At 44.5% G+C, this 13,856-nt stretch overlaps 1 protein-coding gene across 29 annotated transcripts; it reads left to right on the plus strand.

The window, feature by feature from the left end:
- The first annotated feature begins 895 nt into the window (after positions 1 to 895).
- Positions 896 to 13,531, plus strand: zgc:113363 (MDFI domain-containing protein). Of its 29 annotated transcripts, none has more exons than XM_029718288.1 (7): positions 896 to 1,175; positions 3,772 to 4,003; positions 8,112 to 8,255; positions 8,427 to 8,693; positions 11,008 to 12,035; positions 12,276 to 12,924; positions 12,966 to 13,531. In XM_029718288.1, the coding sequence occupies exons 2-5, from the start codon at positions 3,817 to 3,819 to the stop codon at positions 11,262 to 11,264; spliced, it is 855 nt and encodes a 284-aa protein (XP_029574148.1). In that variant the 5' UTR covers positions 896 to 1,175; positions 3,772 to 3,816; the 3' UTR covers positions 11,265 to 12,035; positions 12,276 to 12,924; positions 12,966 to 13,531. The 29 variants fall into 29 exon arrangements, with proteins under 29 accessions (XP_029574148.1, XP_029574153.1, XP_029574147.1 ...); XM_029718293.1 differs by having other exon boundaries at positions 12,276 to 12,883; XM_029718287.1 differs by having other exon boundaries at positions 12,276 to 12,848; positions 12,884 to 13,531.
- The last annotated feature ends 325 nt before the right edge of the window (positions 13,532 to 13,856 follow it).

The following is a 13,856-nucleotide window of genomic DNA, read 5'->3' on the forward strand; positions in this document are numbered from 1 at the left end:
AAAGAAAGTTATACCAAGGATCATTTAGCTATTTGATTTAAAAAATTTGCACGGGCAGTGAGATGTCAGGACTCTGCAAACACTGTCTCCTGGTACATGCATTGTTTCAGATCCTCAAAGGCTTCTTCGCTCTCTGGGACCCATTTCACCTTCTGTGGGCCTAGTGAGACCACCAGCTCAGCCTTGGGAATGAACCACCGGTATTACCCCATCAAGCCCAAATCAAATAGCTAAATAACCATGATACGGCCATCTTAAAACAATTCTAACAATCCCCTCCATGGCTTCGACTTTTAGGTGTTTAAGGGTTAAAACATATAACATTTAAAATGTCTGCCTGCCTGTTTGACTAAGGCTGATCAGTCAGTCTCCTGCACCTTGCGCTCTGTCTGGAGTGAAGGACATGTCTCTACAATCACCACTTATATTTATTCTAAAAACGGAACAGCTGATACTGGTGGCAGTAGCCTGTGATGACAGATAGTCTCCACTAGCTGGCAGTCATTGCATAAAAAAAAAACTGAACACCTGAGCAGCACTGACGCGTTTTGGGGAAAAGGCAACGTGTTAAAAAGAAAAACGAGTATAAAACAGACACATGTAGCTGAATGAGATTTGTCTTATTTAATGAGATATTCAGTAGCCTATCTAAACTAGAAAAGGGCTAAAAGCAGTCAAAACTGTCCACATAACACACACTGTGACACACAGATATATATGTAATCATGATAAGAAGAAGCATGTTTTATATTAAAAATTCTGGTCAAATTTTTTTTTTATTGGGGGGGGGAAATATAGGTTAGGCTTAATCAAATGTCAAGTGTGTCAAATATTCAACAGCTGACTAGAAAGACACATCCCTAGTTAACTCGAATGACTCTAAACACAAAGACTGGTTATTGAAGTAAGCCGAGTTTCTTGCTGTGGGAAAGGAAGCGGAGGTGGTCTATCTGGATGACGCTCGACCCCATCCCCGTCTGGTAAACTGTTGCCCGGTTCATCCGCTAAACGCGCATCTGTCAGCGCAGTCACTGCTCGCTTTTAAGACCAACACACATATGAGACTAGTCTATTACCGACAGAATGTCGCGGAATGTCAACTTTTTGCGATAGTTTACAAACTAATGTTTTGTGCATTGTTTCACCCCTTGGTCTAAGACTGGCATCAAGTTCAGGTAAGCGTACTAATAGGTTAAAATGAATGTTTTTTTGTTTGGGATAGTTTCTTACTGTGTGGGCGTTGATTTATTTTGAAGATTAATTTGTTTTTCATAGCAGTTTACCAATTGGCTTTAATTCATAAAGACTAGACTATAATGATGTAAAGAAATTATAGCCCTAGAATATTTAATTTGTGCATTTCCATGAACTATGACATCTGTTAATAACTGGTTAGTGAAAAGTTCAGTTTGACATCAGTAAATTTAAATTTTAGTAGCCAATTCAAGAAAGACTTGTAGGCAATGAATAATATGACTAATAAACTAAAGCTAGTCTGAATGTTGATTTGGTGTCAACGAACCAATGTTGTCGGTAATCATAAAATAGGCTTAGTGAATATTCAAAAAATAGGGAAGACATTGCATATGAAAAATGGAAAATGTGAACTCAGAATTCACTTTTTTTTTTTAACAGACACACACACACACGCACACGCACACGCACACACACACACACACACACACACACACACACACACACACACACACACACACACACACACACACACACACCAGGTCCTCATGTAAAATATATTTAGACCATTTACTATCTTTCGGATATGTACCCTAAAGGTGCCTTGTACCCAAAATACGTCCATTGACCTAGTTTTATATGCTCCCTACTCTACTCTGAGTCCCCTCAGTTAACCATCCATACAAATTTTCTCATGGAACAAGTACTTTAAACTTCTGTGTAGTTAACATCTCTGAGATCAATTTCACATCTGAAATTGTTTCTCTATCTGTTTTAATTAATTTCATAATATTTAGTTTAGGCCGATCGTGTTTTTGTCGGCTATGCACCTTTCAAAAGCAATGTTTTTGAATTCGCAGAGACCGCTTTTACGTTAAACGCTGCATAATTCAGGTCAATTGAAAATTACCTTCAAATGTCAAGAGCAATATACACTGCTCAAAAAAATAAAGGGAACACTAAAATAACACATCCTAGATCTGAATGAATGAAATAATCTTATTAAATACTTTTTTCTTTACATAGTTGAATGTGCTGACAACAAAATCACACAAAAATAATCAATGGAAATCCAATTTATCAACCCATGGAGGTCTGGATTTGGAGTCACACTCAAAATTAAAGTGGAAAACCACACTACAGGCTGATCCAACTTTGATGTAATGTCCTTAAAACAAGTCAAAATGAGGCTCAGTAGTGTGTTTGGCCTCCATGTGCCTGTATGGCCTCCCTACAACGCCTGGGCACGCTCCTGATGAGGTGGCGGATGGTCTCCTGAGGGATCTCCTCCCAGACCTGGACTAAAGCATCCGCCAACTCCTGGACAGTCTGTGGTGCAACATGGCGTTGGTGGATGGAGCGAGACATGATGTCCCAGATGTGCTCAATTGGATTCAGGTCTGGGGAACGGGCGGGCCAGTCCATAGCATCAATGCCTTCCTCTTGCAGGAACTGCTGACACACTCCAGCCACATGAGGTCTAGCATTGTCTTGCATTAGGAGGAACCCAGGGCCAACCGCACCAGCATATGGTCTCACAAGGGGTCTGAGGATCTCATCTCGGTACCTAATGGCAGTCAGGCTACCTCTGGCGAGCACATGGAGGGCTGTGCGGCCCCCCAAAGAAATGCCACCCCACACCATGACTGACCCACCGCCAAACCGGTCATGCTGGAGGATGTTGCAGGCAGCAGAACGTTCTCCATGGCGTCTCCAGACTCTGTCACGTCTGTCACATGTGCTCACTGTGAACCTGCTTTCATCTGTGAAGAGCACAGGGCGCCAGTGGCGAATTTGCCAATCTTGGTGTTCCCTGGCAAATGCCAAACGTCCTGCACGGTGTTGGGCTGTAAACACAACCCCCACCTGTGGACGTCGGGCCCTCATACCACCCTCATGGAGTCTGTTTCTGACCGTTTGAGCAGACACATGCACATTTGTGACCTGCTGGAGGTCATTTTGCAGGGCTCTGGCAGTGCTCCTCCTGCTCCTCCTTGCCCAAAGGCGGAGGTAGCGGTCCTGCTGCTGGGTTGTTGCCCTCCTACGGCCTCCTCCACGTCTCCTGATGTACTGGCCTGTCTCCTGGTAGCGCCTCCATGCTCTGGACACTACGCTGACAGACACAGAAAACCTTCTTGCCACAGCTCGCATTGATGTGCCATCCTGGATGAGCTGCACTACCTGAGCCACTTGTGTGGGTCGTAGACTCCGTCTCATGCTACCACTAGAGCGAAAGCACCGCCAGCATTCAAAAGTGACCAAAACATCAGCCAGGAATCATAGGAACTAAGAAGTGGTCTCTGGTCACCACCTGCAGAACCACTCCTTTATTGGGGGTGTCTTGCTAATTGCCTATAATTTCCACCTGTTGTCTATTCCATTTGCACAACAGCATGTGAAATGTATTGTCAATCAGTGTTGCTTCCTAAGTGGACAGTTTGATTTCACAGAAGTGTGATTGACTTGGAGTTACATTGTGTTGTTTAAGTGTTCCCTTTATTTTATTGAGCAGTGTATAACTCAGATCTACCACTGATGGGATTGAATCCCAGCCTTAACCCCCTGTGTTATATTCAGGGTTGGTAACAGGTGTCTGGAGAGGAGACTGGCTGTCTGGACAACATGGAGCTGCTACAGCAGGGGAGGATAGGAGAGACAGTCATCAGTCAGGACAGGGTCAAGGGACAGGAGGTGACCAAGTGCCCCGTGGACCTCCCAGAGTTCCAGACCACACAGCCACAGCCACAGCCACTACCCAATGTTTTTACCCAACAGCCACTGTCTAATGGGACAGCCGGGGAACACACAGGTGAGGTTACAGTGGATACAGGTGGGGTTACAGTGGATAGAGTTGGGGTTATAGTGGATACAGGTGGGGTTACAGTGGATACAGGTGAGGTTATAGTGGATTCAGGTGGGGTTATAGTGGATACACGTGGGGTTATAGTGGATTCAGGTGGGGTTATAGTGGATACAGGTGGGGTTATAGTGAATACAGGTGAGGTTATAGTGGATACAGGTGGGGTTATAGTGGATACAGGTGGGGTTACAGTGGATTCAGGTGGGGTTATAGTGGATACAGGTGAGGTTATAGTGGATACAGGTGGGGTTATAGTGGATACAGGTGGGGTTATAGTGGATACAGGTGGGGTTATAGTGGATACAGGTTGGGTTATAGTGGCTACAGGTTGGGTTATAGTGGATACAGGTGGGGTTATAGTGGATACAGGTGGGGTTATAGTGGATACAGGTGGGGTTATAGTGGATACAGGTGGGGTTATAGTGGATACAGGTGAGGTTTACAGTGGACAAAGGTGTGGCTATACTGGTTACAGGTGAGGTTATATGGTATACAGGTTAGGTTATAGTGGACAAAGATGTATACCATGTGTATCCTATACTGGTTCAGCAGAGCTCCCAGGGCCCTCTGTAAGGTCTGCCAGAGCTCCCAGGGCCCTCTGTAAGTGTAGAGTGTTGATCATGGTTCAGCAGAGCTCCCAGGGTCCTCTGTAAGTGTTAATGTGTCGATCATGATTCAGCAGAGCTCCCAGGGTCCTCTGTAAGGTCTGCCAGAGCTCCCAGGGTCCTCTGTAAGTGTTAATGTGTTGATCATGGTTCAGCAGAGCTCCCAGGGTCCTCTGTAAGGTCTGCCAGAGCTCCCAGGGCCCTCTGTAAGGTCTGCCAGAGCTCCCAGGGTCCTCTGTAAGTGTTAATGTGTTGATCATGGTTCAGCAGAGCTCCCAGGGCCCTCTGTAAGGTCTGCCAGAGCTCCCAGGGTCCTCTGTAAGTGTTATTGTGTCGATCATGGTTCAGCAGAGCTCCCAGGGCCCTCTGTAAGGTCTGCCAGCGCTCCCAGGGCCCTCTGTAAGTGTTATTGTGTCGATCATGGTTCAGCAGAGCTCCCAGGACCCTCTGTAAGGTCTGCCAGAGCTCCCAGGGTCCTCTGTAAGTGTTAATGTGTCGATCATGGTTCAGCAGAGCTCCCAGGGTCCTCTGTAAGTGTTAATGTGTCGATCATGGTTCAGCAGAGCTCCCAGGGTCCTCTGTAAGTGTAGAGTGTTGATCATGGTTCAGCAGAGCTCCCAGAGCCCTCTGTAAGTGTTAATGTGTTGATCATGGTTCAGCAGAGCTCCCAGGGTCCTCTGTAAGGTCTGCCAGAGCTCCCAGGGTCCTCTGTAAGTGTTATTGTGTCGATCATGGTTCAGCAGAGCTCCCAGGGTCCTCTGTAAGGTCTGCCAGAGCTCCCAGGGCCCTCTGTAAGTGTTAATGTGTCGATCATGGTTCAGCAGAGCTCCCAGGGTCCTCTGTAAGTGTTAATGTGTCGATCATGGTTCAGCAGAGCTCCCAGGGTCCTCTGTAAGTGTTAATGTGTCGATCATGATTCAGCAGAGCTCCCAGAGCCCTCTGTAAGGTCTGCCAGAGCTCCCAGGGCCCTCTGTAAGTGTAGAGTGTTGATCATGAATCAGCAGAGCTCCCAGGGTCCTCTGTAAGGTCTGCCAGAGCTCCCAGGGTCCTCTGTAAGGTCTGCCAGAGCTCCCAGGGTCCTCTGTAAGTGTTAATGTGTTGATCATGGTTCAGCAGAGCTCCCAGGGTCCTCTGTAAGGTCTGCCAGAGCTCCCAGGGCCCTCTGTAAGGTCTGCCAGAGCTCCCAGGGTCCTCTGTAAGTGTTAATGTGTTGATCATGGTTCAGCAGAGCTCCCAGGGCCCTCTGTAAGGTCTGCCAGAGCTCCCAGGGTCCTCTGTAAGTGTTATTGTGTCGATCATGGTTCAGCAGAGCTCCCAGGGCCCTCTGTAAGGTCTGCCAGCGCTCCCAGGGCCCTCTGTAAGTGTTATTGTGTCGATCATGGTTCAGCAGAGCTCCCAGGACCCTCTGTAAGGTCTGCCAGAGCTCCCAGGGTCCTCTGTAAGTGTTAATGTGTCGATCATGGTTCAGCAGAGCTCCCAGGGTCCTCTGTAAGTGTAGAGTGTTGATCATGGTTCAGCAGAGCTCCCAGAGCCCTCTGTAAGTGTTAATGTGTTGATCATGGTTCAGCAGAGCTCCCAGGGTCCTCTGTAAGGTCTGCCAGAGCTCCCAGGGTCCTCTGTAAGTGTTATTGTGTCGATCATGGTTCAGCAGAGCTCCCAGGGTCCTCTGTAAGGTCTGCCAGAGCTCCCAGGGCCCTCTGTAAGTGTTAATGTGTCGATCATGGTTCAGCAGAGCTCCCAGGGTCCTCTGTAAGTGTTAATGTGTCGATCATGGTTCAGCAGAGCTCCCAGGGTCCTCTGTAAGTGTTAATGTGTCGATCATGATTCAGCAGAGCTCCCAGAGCCCTCTGTAAGGTCTGCCAGAGCTCCCAGGGTCCTCTGTAAGTGTTATTGTGTCGATCATGGTTCAGCAGAGCTCCCAGGACCCTCTGTAAGGTCTGCCAGAGCTCCCAGGGTCCTCTGTAAGTGTTAATGTGTCGATCATGGTTCAGCAGAGCTCCCAGGGTCCTCTGTAAGTGTTAATGTGTCGATCATGGTTCAGCAGAGCTCCCAGGGTCCTCTGTAAGTGTAGAGTGTTGATCATGGTTCAGCAGAGCTCCCAGAGCCCTCTGTAAGTGTTAATGTGTTGATCATGGTTCAGCAGAGCTCCCAGGGTCCTCTGTAAGGTCTGCCAGAGCTCCCAGGGTCCTCTGTAAGTGTTATTGTGTCGATCATGGTTCAGCAGAGCTCCCAGGGTCCTCTGTAAGGTCTGCCAGAGCTCCCAGGGCCCTCTGTAAGTGTTAATGTGTCGATCATGGTTCAGCAGAGCTCCCAGGGTCCTCTGTAAGTGTTAATGTGTCGATCATGGTTCAGCAGAGCTCCCAGGGTCCTCTGTAAGTGTTAATGTGTCGATCATGATTCAGCAGAGCTCCCAGAGCCCTCTGTAAGGTCTGCCAGAGCTCCCAGGGCCCTCTGTAAGTGTAGAGTGTTGATCATGAATCAGCAGAGCTCCCAGGGTCCTCTGTAAGGTCTGCCAGAGCTCCCAGGGTCCTCTGTAAGGTCTGCCAGAGCTCCCAGGGTCCTCTGTAAGTGTTAATGTGTTGATCATGGTTCAGCAGAGCTCCCAGGGTCCTCTGTAAGGTCTGCCAGAGCTCCCAGGGCCCTCTGTAAGGTCTGCCAGAGCTCCCAGGGTCTTCTGTAAGTGTTAATGTGTTGATCATGGTTCAGCAGAGCTCCCAGGGCCCTCTGTAAGGTCTGCCAGAGCTCCCAGGGTCCTCTGTAAGTGTTATTGTGTCGATCATGGTTCAGCAGAGCTCCCAGGGCCCTCTGTAAGGTCTGCCAGCGCTCCCAGGGCCCTCTGTAAGTGTTATTGTGTCGATCATGGTTCAGCAGAGCTCCCAGGACCCTCTGTAAGGTCTGCCAGAGCTCCCAGGGTCCTCTGTAAGTGTTAATGTGTCGATCATGGTTCAGCAGAGCTCCCAGGGTCCTCTGTAAGTGTAGAGTGTTGATCATGGTTCAGCAGAGCTCCCAGAGCCCTCTGTAAGTGTTAATGTGTTGATCATGGTTCAGCAGAGCTCCCAGGGTCCTCTGTAAGGTCTGCCAGAGCTCCCAGGGTCCTCTGTAAGTGTTATTGTGTCGATCATGGTTCAGCAGAGCTCCCAGGGTCCTCTGTAAGGTCTGCCAGAGCTCCCAGGGCCCTCTGTAAGTGTTAATGTGTCGATCATGTTTCAGCAGAGCTCCCAGGGTCCTCTGTAAGTGTTAATGTGTCGATCATGGTTCAGCAGAGCTCCCAGAGCCCTCTGTAAGGTCTGCCAGAGCTCCCAGGGCCCTCTGTAAGTGTAGAGTGTTGATCATGAATCAGCAGAGCTCCCAGGGTCCTCTGTAAGGTCTGCCAGAGCTCCCAGGGTCCTCTGTAAGGTCTGCCAGAGCTCCCAGGGTCCTCTGTAAGTGTTAATGTGTCGATCATGGTTCAGCAGAGCTCCCAGGACCCTCTGTAAGGTCTGCCAGAGCTGATGGTGAAGATAGCGATGACTCTATGACAGATCTCAATACAACTGATGACGCGTCACATCTCCTACCAAACAGTTTACCATCAAACCCATACCAACTACAGAGAGGTAATGCTACTGATAATGGTGGAATCTCATTTAACACTTCAAAACATTAGTTCAACAGCTTCTCCTTTTATTAACTTTATTATAAATGTTCAGCGCTGTATAAAGTAAACATTGATTGATTGATTGATTGGGTGGTTGATTGATTGATTGATTGACTGCTCACTCACACAGTAGATCTTCCCAGTGGGGTCCCTGTGTCGTCCAGTCCGAAAACTTCCCCCAAGACCCTGATCAATGGAGATTCCCCCTCCCCTGTCTGTACCCCTCCATCTGCCTCTCTTAACCAGAGAGGATGGATCCCTCCTCAGTCCCCTGAGTCCCCAGCCTGTGACAGACACCATGGACACCCTATTAAAAAACAACACCTGCCATCCACCACAAGGAGCCAGAACTCATTGAAAGCTGACGCCACCCAGATAAAGGAAATAGCTGGAGATGGTGAGAATAAAAAAACAATTATTCTATGTTTCATAGACAGTCTATATATATATATATATATATATATATATATATATATATATATATATATAAATAACTGTTGAAGCTTCGTTACATGTATGATTATACAGAAGTGGACAGAAAAGATGGGTAGGACTGTGTAAAAAATTGAACAGTGGAATAAGGTCTTGAAATATTGTTGACTTGAGTTCTACGAATATTCTTTTCAGGTGTTTAGGTTTCCCTTCTACACTGCTCGGGTAACAATAACTATGCCAGAAAAGAAGCCACTTCATTGGTCTTAGCTGGTAGAATCATTGATTTGAACCAATAAAATAGGTTTCTGTCTGGGGCAGTGTGAACAGATCACCAGAGCACACGTTGAGGCATGTCCCTCCCTCCAGTCACTACGATCTAGTGTTTATCTTAAATCCACCTTGAAGCCAAGTTCCCCTCTGACAGCTTTATCAGTCCAGTTCTGCTGTATGGCCCCTCACCATCAGACAGTCACTGATTAACCGTTGGGATACGCTGACCTAGTTTTTTGTTGTTGTTGTGACGTTGCACAAGTCACCAAACGGCTAAAAAGAAAACAATATGTTTTCTAAACTGACACTCAGTTTTTTGTTATTCAATGATATAAAATGAGGCTTTGTTTTTATTAAACTGGCTAAATACATGAAATGTAATTGATCGATACATTAATTGATTGATATGCCACTAATGAGTTGTATGTATGGCTAAATGTTAATCTTCTGTCACTCCTCACCCCTCCTGGCCTTAAATATACTGTATTTAATATATAACATTATTAGGTTATAACCCTGTGCCCTGGCCTTAAATATACTGTATTTAATATATAACATTATTAGATTATAACCCTGGCCTTAAATATACTGTATTTAATATATAATATTATTAGGTTATAACCCTGTGTCCTGGCCTTAAATATACTGTATTTAATATATAATATTATTAGGTTATAACCCTGTGCCCTGGCCTTAAATATACTGTATTTAATATATAATATTATTAGGTTATAACCCTGTGTCCTGGCCTTAAATATACTGTATTTAATATATAACATTATTAGGTGTTAACCCTGGCCTTAAATATACTGTATTTAATATATAACATTATTAGGTTATAACCCTGTGCCCTGGCCTTAAATATACTGTATTTAATATATAATATTATTAGGTTATAACCCTGGCCTTAAATATACTGTATTTAATATATAATATTATTAGGTTATAACCCTGGCCTTAAATATACTGTATTTAATATATAACATTATTAGGTTATAACCCTGGCCTTAAATATACCGTATTTAATATATAACATTATTAGGTGTTAACCCTGTGTCCTGGCCTTAAATATACTGTATTTAATATATAATATTATTAGGTTATAACCCTGTGTCCTGGCCTTAAATATACTGTATTTAATATATAACATTATTAGATTATAACCCTGGCCTTAAATATACCGTATTTAATATATAACATTATTAGGTTATAAACCTGTGTCCTGGCCTTAAATATACTGTATTTAATATATAATATTATTAGGTTATAACCCTGGCCTTAAATATACTGTATTTAATATATAACATTATTAGGTTATAACCCTGGCCTTAAATATACTGTATTTAATATATAATATTATTAGGTTATAACCCTGTGTCCTGGCCTTAAATATACCGTATTTAATATATAACATTATTAGGTGTTAACCCTGTGTCCTGGCCATAAATATACTGTATTTAATATATAACATTATTAGGTTATAACCCTGTGCCCTGGCCTTAAATATACTGTATTTAATATATAACATTATTAGATTATAACCCTGTGTCCTGGCCTTAAATATACTGTATTTAATATATAACATTATTAGATTATAACCCTGTGTCCTGGCCTTAAATATACTGTATTTAATATATAACATTATTAGGTGTTAACCCTGGCCATAAATATACTGTATTTAATATATAATATTATTAGGTTATAAACCTGTGTCCTGGCCTTAAATATACTGTATTTAATATATAACATTATTAGATTATAACCCTGTGTCCTGGCCTTAAATATACTGTATTTAATATATAACATTATTAGGTGTTAACCCTGTGTCCTGGCCTGTGTGGTCTTTTCTTGTATTTAACCAGGAAAAGACCGTTGAGGTTAGAACCCTCTGTTAGGATGGGGACCTGTCAAGAGGTCAGCAGGAAATAGTTAGCATGTACACAAAACACAAGAACACAATATGTTCTCTATATTATAATTCACTATATGTTATTCCCCCCTCCTAGACTGCTGTGTACACTGTGTCCTGGCCTGTCTCTTCTGTGAGGTGCTGTCCCTGTGCTCGGTGGTGGCCCAGTGTCTGGCGTGTGGAGAAGGCTGTGAGGTGCTGTGTTGCTGCGGGGAGGGGGCTGCCGGCGGGTTAGCCTGTGGGGAGGACGCCTGCTCTGCCCTGTTGAACTGTGGGATACTAGAGGACTGCTGCGAGTCTTCAGACTGTCTGGAGATCTGTCTGGAGTGTTGTTCTATCTGCTTCCCTGTGTAGAAGAAGAAGAATGGAGGAAGAGGAAGAAGAACATTGACAGGAAAGAGAGGTGGAGTGGCTCTGTGTTAAGGCCTCCTAAACGGACTGAGCCTTAATAGACAGGAACAAATGATCACAACCACCATGTTGAACTCTCTTTATTACCAGGAAAGACAGGTGGAGTGGCTCTGTGTTAAGGCCTCCTAAACGGACTGAGCCTTAATAGACAGGAACAAATGATCACAACCACCATGTTGAACTCTCTTTATTACCCCCGTCGGACGTCTTTGCTCTACACTAACATTGATTAAAGTTTGGGTTTTGGGTTTATTTAATATCAGTGTTTATTTTGCAAAGCCATTAGGCCACAGCATTAGGTTGAGGTTGAGATGTTGTACTGAGCAGTCTGACCAATCAGGATGAGGATGAGATGTTGTACTGAGCAGTCTGACCAGTCAGGTTGAGATGTTGTACTGAGCAGTCTGACCAATCAGGATGAGGATGAGATGTTGTACTGAGCAGTCTGACCAGTCAGGATGAGGATGAGATGTTGTACTGAGCAGTCTGACCAATCAGGATGAGATGTTGTACTGAGCAGTCTGACCAATCAGGATGAGATGTTGTACTGAGCAGTCTGACCAGTCAGGTTGAGATGTTGTACTGAGCAGTCTGACCAATCAGGTTGAGGATGAGATGTTGTATTGAGCAGTCTGACCAATCAGGTTGAGATGTTGTACTGAGCAGTCTGACCAGTCAGGATGAGATGTTGTACTGAGCAGTCTGACCAATCAGGTTGAGATGTTGTACTGAGCAGTTTGACCAATCAGGTTGAGGATGAGATGTTGTATTGAGCAGTCTGAGCAATCAGGTTGAGGATGAGATGTTGTATTGAGCAGTCTGACCAATCAGGTTGAGGATGAGATGTTGTATTGAGCAGTCTGACCAATCAGGTTGAGGATGAGATGTTGTATTGAGCAGTCTGACCAATCAGGTTGAGGATGAGATGTTGTATTGAGCAGTCTGACCAATCAGGTTGAGGATGAGATGTTGTACTGAGCAGTCTGACCAATCAGGATGATATGTTGTACTGAGCAGTCTGACCAATCAGGATGAGGATGAGATGTTGTACTGAGCAGTCTGACCAATCAGGTTGAGATGTTGTACTGAGCAGTCTGACCAATCAGGATGAGGATGAGATGTTGTACTGAGCAGTCTGACCAATCAGGTTGAGGATGAGATGTTGTACTGAGCAGTCTGACCAATCAGGTTGAGGATGAGATGTTGTACTGAGCAGTCTGACCAGTCAGGATGAGGATGAGATGTTGTACTGAGCAGTCTGACCAATCAGGATGAGATGTTGTACTGAGCAGTCTGACCAATCAGGATGAGATGTTGTACTGAGCAGTCTGACCAGTCAGGTTGAGATGTTGTACTGAGCAGTCTGACCAATCAGGATGAGATGTTGTATTGAGCAGTCTGACCAATCAGGATGAGATGTTGTACTGAGCAGTCTGACCAATCAGGTTGAGGATGAGATGTTGTATTGAGCAGTCTGACCAGTCAGGATGAGGATGAGATGTTGTACTGAGCAGTCTGACCAATCAGGTTGAGATGTTGTACTGAGCAGTCTGACCAGTCAGGTTGAGGATGAGATGTTGTATTGAGCAGTCTGACCAATCAGGTTGAGGATGAGATGTTGTATTGAGCAGTCTGACCAGTCAGGTTGAGATGTTGTACTGAGCAGTCTGACCAATCAGGATGAGATGTTGTACTGAGCAGTCTGACCAATCAGGATGAGATGTTGTACTGAGCAGTCTGACCAATCAGGATGAGATGTTGTACTGAGCAGTCTGACCAATCAGGTTGAGGATGAGATGTTGTACTGAGCAGTCTGACCAATCAGGTTGAGGATGAGATGTTGTATTGAGCAGTCTGACCAATCAGGTTGAGGATGAGATGTTGTACTGAGCAGTCTGACCAATCAGGATGAGATGTTGTACTGAGCAGTCTGACCAATCAGGTTGAGGATGAGATGTTGTACTGAGCAGTCTGACCAGTCAGGTTGAGATGTTGTATTGAACAGTCTGACCAGTCGTAAAATTGTATTAATTCTCAAAAATGGAAGTTTTTTTTAATAGCAAGCTAGAACTAAGGGATAAATCCTATGAAAGCTGAAGAAGGAATGACAAGTCAACGTTGAGGAAGTAATGGGATGGCTGTAGAGCACGACAGTTAACAGTACAGTGATACAGATGGAGGATCTTCATTTGAGACAGTTTGCTACAGCAGGAAATGAATCCTGCAGCAACAGGAAATGGGAATTATTATCTGGATTATAATTAATGGACTTTTTTGTTGTTGTAGGGGTTGATACAGTATTCGTAAGGGAAAATCAAGTCTGTAATTTCATAGTGGAAATTACAATCTTTAGAAGCTTTTTTTTTAAATCTCAAATACAGCATCTGTATTTTTTAGTTTTTTTACAATATGAGATGTATCATTGGTTTATAAGTACACACTATACGTCATCTATGTGAAAATTAACCTCTTGCTGTTTCATTTTTTTATTGATGAGATATTTCAACAATCAATATGCATTCTGAAAACATATCT

The sequence above is a fragment of the Salmo trutta genome, chromosome 28 (assembly GCF_901001165.1).
Source record: "Salmo trutta chromosome 28, fSalTru1.1, whole genome shotgun sequence".
NCBI lineage: Eukaryota > Metazoa > Chordata > Actinopteri > Salmoniformes > Salmonidae > Salmo > Salmo trutta.